Source organism: Myotis brandtii, unplaced genomic scaffold (genome assembly GCF_000412655.1).
Source record: "Myotis brandtii unplaced genomic scaffold, ASM41265v1 scaffold486, whole genome shotgun sequence".
Taxonomy (NCBI): domain Eukaryota; kingdom Metazoa; phylum Chordata; class Mammalia; order Chiroptera; family Vespertilionidae; genus Myotis; species Myotis brandtii.
Window position 1 is genome coordinate 1,638,082 of NW_005368569.1, and position 9,620 is coordinate 1,647,701.

The window sequence follows — 9,620 nt, forward strand, 5'->3', positions numbered from 1 at the left end:
TAGTTATCAATATAAAAGAAGTTTTTAAACTCCAGCTTGTAAAATATTCTTTGTAATTGAATTTTGAAAGAGCCCCTTGCCCCCTCCCCCCCTGAAAATTGCATTTAATTGTTTTATGTCTAAATTTTCACAAGTAAATTTTAGTGGTCTGGTGAATTCCTTTATTATTTGCTGCAGGAGCTTGGAAAATAGGATGGAAACCTGCTAGAAAGCTGCATTGTGTCCTTAAAGTGGGGTTTAACACTGGTTTTCAAGACAGGAACTTATAGGGTGCCCTGAGTGATTTAATGGAAATGGTCTTCGACAGTGATTTTAAAGACTGTGTGTTTGGGGACTGAGAGGTGACTGATAAGTGTGTGTGATCTGCATATACCAATTTCTTTTATCAATTGAATACAAATTGAAGACAAAAGGATAGTCAATTCAGAGGTGATCTGGTAGGATTTTGTTGCACCCTCCCTCCCCACAAATACTGGGCTTCTTACCTAGAGATAGCGGGCTAATTCCGAACTCTGTTATAATCAGTGATGTTCATCCCTTTGCTGCAGAAAGGTTTGCGAGTCTACTCTGTGGGGACAGGATAAACAGGGCATCTCACACAGTAACCCACTGCTTTTTGAGACTGTGTATAGGTACTGTTGTGACCAATTAAAGGCTGAGGAGTTAAAAACCGCGCACTGTGACAAAATGGGAGGAACCACTCACTGTCTTTGCCTCACTTCTCTGAGTGATCACTTCCCTTTAGTTCAGCCTTTGCTGCTGCTGTTCTGGGGAGCAAGTGACTCAAGGTGTTTATCGTTTGCATGGTTATTTCCCCCCGCCCCCATCTTTTTACCTATATCTTATTTATGTCTTTTTAAAAAAAATAGGTTTCCTATAGACTGCATGTTGGGTTTTGCATGTTTAGGTAATCTCAATCTCTCAATGTCTTTTATAGGGTTTGTTGTGTATTTTCTGTTCTAGGTGTTTTCTGGGGGTTTTTTTTGTATATTTTTATTCAATGATCATGAACTGAGTAAGGATCCTGTCCTAGGCCTTGTGTTGGGGCTGCTGACACAGACAAGGAGCTCACAAACTAGTTGGGAGAGACTGACGCTAAGTAAATGCAGCAACAGAGTGAGGTGGCTGCTAAGGAAGAAGTGTAGACTAGAAACCTTAGGGGAACAAGGAGATGTGGGGAGAAAGAGGGCCGTCAGGATATTATTGAGGGAAAGGTGGGCGAAGAAGAGTGTTAGAGGCAGAGTGCTCAGTGTGAACAAAGACGTGTGTGTCTGGTAGGTGCCAGGGTTTAGGAAACTGCAAGTAATTCAGTGTGACTGGGCTGTGGGGGATTAAGCCCTGCTAAGAAGGTTGGAATTTGTCCTAAAGGCCTCAGACAGTACCTGATGGGGTAGATAGTAGGAGCCAAAGCTGTTTTTTCCCCATTGGAAGTCTGTCTCCCACCCCTGACTTGCCCCCATCTCCTGCATCGAGTCCTATTGCAGGTACCAATTTTATTTTTCTCAGAATTCATGTAACTACTTAGACAAGAACTATGTTGGGGCGTTCCATTTTCAGGTCTTCTGGATCTTTGCTGATTTTATTTTATTTTATTTATTTATTTTTCATTAAATCTTTATTTTTTTGGAGGGGAAGGAGGGTGACGGGAAAGGCAGGGTGTGCTCTGGGGAGGGGAAGTGCACTGTCAATCTTTATTGTGGAAAGTATTACATGTGTCCCCCTTTTTCCCCATTGACCCCTTCTAGCCCACCCCCGCCTGCTGATTTTATGTGTACTTGTTCTACTGATGATTGAGAGAGGTGTGTTGAAGTTTCCAACTATAGTTTCGGATTTGTCTATTTCTCCATTCAGATCTATCAGTTTTTGCTTCATGTATTTTGAAGCTGTGTTGTTGGAAGAGATATATATTTAGAATTGACTTCTTGGTGAATTGACCTCTTTGTCATTATGTAATACCCCTCTTTATCCCTAGCAATATTTCTTATTCTGAAGTCTATTTTGTCTCATGTTCATATACCTACTCCACGTTTCTTTTGATTAGCGTTTGCATGGTTATTTCCCCCTCACCCCCATCTTTTTACCTGTAACTTATTTATGTCTTTTTAAAAAAAAATAGGTTTCCTATAGACTGCATGTTGGGTTTTGCATTTTTAGGTAATCTCTCAATGTCTGTCTTTTAATTGGTATGTTTGGATTATTTACATTTCATGTTATTTTTTTATAGGGTTGGATTAGAATCTGCTGCCTTGCTAGTTTTCTGTTTTCTATTAGTTCCTTATGTTCTATGTTTCTTTTTTCTGCCTACTTTTGGATTGGGCACTTTTATGATCTGTTTTATCTCCACTGTTGCCTTATTATTTATACCTCTTTTTTTTAAATTGGTTGTCCTAGTTTTACAATGTATATCTTTAATTACTCACAGTCTGCTTTAATTACATTGCATAATTTCACAGATAAAACCCTAACAGTATAACTCTCAATTCTTCCTCCTTATCTTTGTACTGTTGTTGTCATACATTTTGCTTTTACATGTGCTGTAAGTCCACAGTACATTACTACTATTTTTGCTTATATTCTAGAGCAATGAAAAATAAACAACAAAAAAGTATTTTAAAATATTTACCTCAGACCAATTGATATTTCCCTACCACTCTTGGAGGCTCTATTCTGTTTTATTTTTTTCACTTTTCCCCCATTTGGACTCTTGTGGTTTTCATTTCTTTGCTGATACCTCAGGCCAATTGATATTTCCCTACAACTCTTGGAGGCTCTATTCTGTTTTATTTTTTTTCACTTTTTTCCCATTTGGACTCTTGTGGTTTTCATTTCTTTGCTGAGATTTCGCATCTGTTCTTGAATGCTGTCCAGTTTTCCTATGAGATCGTTTATGTATTAATTGTTAACCTACAAATAAAAGGCCAATGTGAGAGGCAACAAACATTTGAGACCTAAAACAATAGCACTGGTTCAGGCAGAGAGGATTAGGAGGTGAAGGCAGAGAGAGAGAGAGGGAAGGGGAATGATGACATGAAAAGGAGGGAGTTTTTGTGGGTGTAAATAAGCTAAGGAAGGAATTTCCATAGGTGCAGATAAGCTAACAATAGAAATTTAAAGTCTTTAAATTTCAGGCCTCCGGCCCAAAGGTTATTTTAGCCAGTCTTAACATTCCAGAAGTTTGAAAAGTAAGATATGCAAGGCAGTTCTTCTGGGATGGGAGTTCCTCCTCCATGTCAGAGTGACTTTGCTTGTATTATTTTTCACATAGTCATAGTTATTTTCATTTCCCTGTAGGTAATTTCAATATCTGAGTCATCTCTAAGTCTTATCCTATTGACTACTTTGCCTCTTGATAGTGGGTTGTTCCTCTTGTTTTATTCTGTGTGTTGTATGTTGTTTGTTATCGATTGCCAGGTGTAGGTACATAGCATTAATTCTGGGCCACGAGCACCCCTCTTCTTTGACTAGGCTGTTCGTGTAGAGGTTTGAGTTGGTTGGGAGGGGAGTTGTGTTTGGGTTTTGTTGTTGCTGTGGTTTTCTTTTGTGTATCAAAGGCTTGGGGTCAGGTTTGCTGGAGGGAGGGTGTTTCCTGTGTTTTTGCTCCCCGTTGAGCTTTAAGCCTTTCTGCACCTGTGCCCGAGGCTCAGCCGACCACAGTAGTCTTGTTGCTGGGTACTTGCTACAATTGTTTTGGTTCAGCCTCGCCTTAGGCAGGCCCTGTTTCCCTGGCTCTGGGCTCGGATGGATCTTTCTGGGTGACCCCACTCCTCCCCCAGAGGTAGGACACCTCTAATGCTCTACCTCTGGATCCAAATTTTCTGCCTCAGCTGTTTTGGTGGTGACAGTCTGCTGCCTTCTCCCCAGGTGTTTCATATTTTTATCTTTATTTGATTTTTTTGGGCTGCCTCCTGTATGTCCCCTACTGGGGAGCTAGCCCGAAACTCAGGCTTGTGCCCTGACCGGGAATTGAACCGGTGACCACTTGGTTCATGGGTTGATGCTCAACCACTGAGCCACACCAGGCTTGTGCCCTGACCGGGAATTGAACCGGTGACCTCTTGGTTCATGGGTTGATGCTCAACCACTGAGCCACACCGACTGGGCAAGATTTTTCTTCTTTAGAGAAGGGACCAGGTAGACCTTTGTATTTTTCACAGAGTAGTGACTGCTTTCTTCAGACTAGTACTGCTGCAAGGCTTTCTCTGGTCTCCTCTCTAGTATTTCTTATGAGCCTCCATCAAGGTCTGTGGAGAAAAACCTCTGAGCTGTAACCTTCCTATATAATAAAAGCGTAGTATGCAAATTGTCCCCTCGACCGAGAGTTCATCCAGGAGTTCTACCAGGGGGCAGGGCTGGCTGGGGGAAGGGAGGGAGGCCCTGGCCGGCCGGCAGCTGGCAGCCACAGGAGACCCTACCCTGCTGGTAATCTAGTAAGTTTTCCTGAATTCTGTGAGCTACTCTAGCAAATTAATTGAACTCAAGGAGGGGGTAGTAGGAACCCCCAACTTACAGCCAGTCAGTGAAAAGCACTGGTAACCACCTGGACATCTGAAGTGCTAGTAGGGGCAGGTTTGTGGGACTGAGCCCTTAACCTGTGGAATCTGATACTATCTTTGGGTAGATAGCGTCAGAATTGAGTGAAATTGTAGGACACCAGTCGGTGTTGCGGAATTGCTTGATGTGTGGAAAACCCACACAGAAGTCCAAATAGAGTACCCAGCTGGGGCTGACGGGACAGGAGGAGGCTGGCGTGGTCACTGGAGCCAGTTCTGCTTCCGTGTCCAGTTGGGTGAAAAGGCAGCCCAGGTCTCTCTGCACCTGACTCGTGAGACTATAGGCTCCTCGGCTGTTTCCTTGTTTTGTTTGCATGCCTGGACTCACCTGACAGACGCGTGAAAACAAATAAGTTTCCAATTGCCTGCATAGGGAAATCTGCAGGCGTGGTGCCAGGAGTGAAAGTGGTGCCTCCTCTAAGCAGCCAGGCCTCGTCTACGCAGAGGTAGACTGGCTCACCTCCTCTGGGAGTGGGGGAGGGTTTACTAATGCCCCAGAGGAGCGTGTTATTTTTTCTTTTTTTTTAAAAAAAAATATATTTTTATTGATTTCAGAGAGGAAAGAGAGAGAGAGAGAGAGAGAGAGAGAGAAGCATCAATGATGAGAGAGACTCATTGAGGAATGGAACCCTGAGCGCCCCACACTGGGGATTCGAGCCCACAACCCAGGCATGTGCCCTGACCAGGAATGGAACTGTCAGCTCCTGGTTCATAGATTGATGCTCAATCACGGAGCCACGCCAGCCGGGCCAGAGGAGTTTTTTCCACCTGGGCTCAGGTCTGTGGTCTGACGGGGGACTGGGATCGGTGAGGCAGGAGGTTTGGGTGAGGCTGTGGAGATTGGAGTTTTGCCTGAGAACTGCTCACTCTTGAAGGCCCTGATTCCCTTGCGCTGAGCTCAGTGAGGCAAGGCTCTGGCACATCCATTTCGTCGAGCAGATGAGAGGCTTCTGGGAAGCGGATGTGCTGATTCATTCATTCTTTGTTTGAGATGCCATTCTTATCCATGGAAGTTATCTCCATGCCTGTGAAGGACTGATTCCTGGGTGGGAAATACATGGCCTACAGGATTCCTCTCTCTGGAAGGTGAGTCAGGAATAGGGAATCTGAATTCCTGACTCCAGGGCACAGGCATTGAGGGAGGGAGAAGGCCATGCTGAGTGCAGGATCAGGAAGGTGCCGTCTTCCTCGGACAGATTCTGGGTCCTTCATAGGTAGGTTGGTGTAGAATCCAACGTCCTTGAGGTTTCTGGACTGGCCCAACTCTAATCCAAAGGTGGTATTGCGTGCACACAAGCGTGTGTGCGTGTGTGTGTGTGTGTGTGTGTGTGTGTGTGTGTTCCATCTCCCTTTAGGCTGTCTTCCAAAACCAGATCTGTGGATAAGAGGAACCTTATAGCTTTGATTGGGTGTCAAGACTTCTGGATCCTATTCTGGGAGACTCTCTTGGTAGACTCAGATGGTAGTGAGGGGCATGCTGAGGAGAAAAGCAAGTAAGCCCATAGCAGATGAGCTCCACGTTAGAATGCCCCCTGAATATTCTTTCTCCATCTGGTCTTATTATGTTACCCCTCTCGGAGCACTCTGGAAAAAGAAAGGTGTTGAATGGGCACGGAGCCATGGAGGAAGTAAGGTGGGTATTTTGGAAAGAGCAGCATCTCCTTGGTCCAGTCTCTGCAATAGTGATGTGCCCTTGTCTGAGCATCTTCCTGGCCCTTCCCACCACATGCTCATGTTCTCTGCCCGCCTGGCAGCAGCTGCAGACTTTTCCACATGTGGCTGGAGGCTGCAGAAGTCCCTGTTGTGCTGGGGTGGAGGTGAGTGGGCAGGATTACCTGGGGATGGACAGTGCGAAGCCTTTCTCTCAGGCTGGCTGGGCTGTGAACCTGGTGCCGGGACTCTGGGTCTTCCCCACAGGGCAGGTTTGCAGGTCTTAAGCTGCAAAAACTACGTCTCAGGAGAATCTGTGCTATGGATAAACCTAATGCCAGCCTACCCAGGGCGTCAAGCCAGGTACCTCATGTTGGAAGTCGCCTTCCTATCTTGCCTGATCGCTTCTGGTATCTTTCTTGGGAGCAGTTTCCACTTATTTCCCCGAGTCCCGTGGTGGAAACAGACAGGCTCATTGATTTTAGGTCTGTGTATGAGGCGTGCTGTTCCCACATAAGAGGTGGGCAGGGACATCTGCCTGCCTGGCAGGTCTAAACTAGCGCCTCCCCAGCCCCTGCCTTAGACTGACATACTTATACCCTTTGCCAGGCTGTCGTCCACACCGGTGTGAAAGGAGCTATTTGCCATGGAAGCCCGGGAGAGCACGGCGTCCACCTATCAGTTCATGTCCGAGGCCAACCAGCCCAGGGAGGAAGATGATAGCATGGCACCTCGAGGGACCACAGAAACTATGCAGCTGAAGAAGGAGATCTCTCTGCTGAATGGGGTCAGCCTGGTGGTGGGCAACATGATCGGCTCAGGAATTTTTGTCTCACCCAAGGGCGTTCTGGTACACACGGCTTCCTACGGGTTGTCGCTGGTCATATGGGCCATTGGCGGGCTTTTCTCTGTTGTGGGTGCCCTTTGCTATGCAGAACTGGGGACCACCATCACCAAATCTGGGGCCAGCTATGCTTATATTCTAGAGGCCTTTGGGGGCTTCATTGCCTTCATCCGCCTGTGGGCCTCCCTGCTAATCGTTGAGCCCACCAGTCAGGCCATCATCGCTATCACCTTTGCCAACTACATCATCCAGCCCTCCTTTCCCACCTGTGATCCCCCTTACCTGGCCTGCCGTCTCCTCGCTGCTGCTTGCATATGTAAGTCTGGGGGCTCTGGGGGAGTATGGGTGGGGGTTGGCGGTTACTTTAATGATGCTAATAGTACCTTCTATTGAACAGCAGATTTTGCTTGTTGGGAGGAAAAGAGGTATTATGCCTCTTCAAGAAGTAATTTCTTTTTTTGGAAAAAAATTATTTAAATATATTTTTATTGTCCTAACCGGTATGGCTCAGTGGATAGAGCCATCGGCCTGCGGGCTGAAGGATCCCAGGTTTGATTCCGGTCAAGGGCATGTACCTTGGTTGCAGGCACATCCCCAGTAGGGGGTGTGCAGGAGGCAGCTGATCGATGTTTCTAGCTCTCTATCCCTCTCCCTTCCTCTCTGTAAAAAAATCAATACAATATATTTAAATAAATATATATTTTTTTATTGATTTCAGAGAGGAAGGGAGAGGGAGAGAAACATCAATGATGAGAGAGAATGCATTGATCAGCCCCCTGCACGCCCCCTACTATGGGTCGAGTCCGCAACCTGGGCATGTGCCCTGACCGGGAATCGAACCGTGACCTTCTAGTTCATAGGACAGTGCTCAGCTACTGAGCCATGCCGGCGGGGCTCAAGAAGTAATTTCACCAAAGTCATTTGGTCCTGAGATAAGGGCACAGGGTGGGGTGGGAGAAGTTTAAATTTGTTTGTGGCTGTGAATGCCTCACATTCCTTCCACTCTCGGCTGTCCCTGAGTTCTGTTCCCCAGTCTGTGACGGGTCGGTGCATGTCTTACTAGTGTATTTGTCTTGTAGGTGTTTTGATTGGAATCGATATCACTAGTTATAACTTAACCCGGAAAAAAGACATAAGTGGTGAGGCCTTGATTATGCTGCAAAAAAAAAAAATATGTTATTTTGCTTCCCAGCTTTTTATCTTAAACCAGTTTAGAGGCATCCGTGAGGAGATCGCTTCTCTAGATGGTGGGTGATCCCTCAGGCCCGCAGGCCCACAGGGCCGCTTCTGGCTGCCTCTGTCACAGCCGGTTCTAAGCAGCAGGCTCCGCACCAAAACGGCTTTCCCCGCTGGTGTTTCAGATTTCTTTACACTGATCTGTAAACCAGTCCTGCCTGGGGCCAGTGAGAGGCAGGTGGGTGGCTTCTACCCTGTATTTGGGTTTTTGAGGAAAGAACCTAAGAGATCTCAGCGGATCCCTCTTTCTTTTTCATTTTTCTCTCCTAAGGTGGTAAGGAGGGATTCTGTGTGAAGTCACCGAAAGGGAAAGAGGTGACGGTGAATTTCCCCAGTCCTGTAGAGCTCCTGTGTTTTCTTTAGCTGCGAAGTGGCCCAGAATTCCCCCCTGTGTTCCTTAGCATTGTGTTGCCAGAGGCACTTAATTATACTGTGTTCTTTCCATATCTCTGCTTGCAAAAGTTCTGGCAGTATATGTAATTTATCCTCCGTGTTAAAAATAGACCGAGAGCACCGGATTATAAAGGATTGTACCGTACACGGTGCCTCCTAACATGAAGGCATTTGTTACAGACAAAAGTTAAAGGGAACCCCTCCACAGGTACCCCAGGGAGGGGGGAGGGCGGGTACTCAGTTATATATCTGATAGGATTTGGCCAGGGGGACGTTGGCCCGACTGAGCTCTCTAACAAAGGGAATGGTTTTTTTTATTATAAAACATATTCATCAAGGAGAAAATTAACTTAGCCTCAAATCATCCCTTAATCTACCACCAAGAGTTGAGGACTTTTTTTTGTTTGTTAATCCTCACCCGAGGATATTTTTTCCATTGATTTTTAGAGAGAGTGGAAGGGAGGGGGAGAGACAGAAAGAGAGAGAAACATTGGTTGCCTCCCGCACGTGCCCAGACCTGGCTGGGGATCGAACCTGCAACCCAGGTATGTGTCCTTGACTGGGAATCGAACCAGAGACCCTTTGTTCCACAGGCTGGCACTCTAACCACTGAGCAACACCAGCTAGGGCGGTAGTTCTTGAGGTCCACAGGTCCCCTCTCCGGCCAGGTGCCCAGCATTGTAAGCATAGGTGCCCAGTACTTGATTTGACTGCAGAAGTGTATGTTTCTGGCTTAGTTATTGTCAGTACATTTATCTCTGTGGGATCCTGCTTTTTCTGTAGCTGCACACACATCATTGGTGAGTATTTTCTGTGCCGGTTTCAGCATGGAAGTCAGTTCAGCACTGACATAGAGGCATCAAAGCAGAGGCCTCCTCACAGTTGAGACTCCATTGCCCCTGAGGGTTTGCTTGGCCAGGCCAACAGTGAGGAGGAGGAGGAGGAGG

At 46.3% G+C, this 9,620-nt stretch overlaps 1 protein-coding gene across 1 annotated transcript in view; it reads left to right on the top strand.

Moving 5' to 3' along the window:
• The first annotated feature begins 120 nt into the window (after window positions 1-120).
• The window catches only part of SLC7A6 (solute carrier family 7 (amino acid transporter light chain, y+L system), member 6), a 44,204-nt gene continuing 34,704 nt past the window's right edge, over window positions 121-9,620 (top strand). The window contains exons 1-2 of the mRNA XM_014547817.1: window positions 121-1,484; window positions 6,810-7,360. Coding sequence (XP_014403303.1) covers window positions 6,847-7,360 — 514 coding nt within the window. The 5' untranslated portion in view covers window positions 121-1,484; window positions 6,810-6,846. The remainder of the gene's footprint in view (window positions 1,485-6,809; window positions 7,361-9,620) is intronic.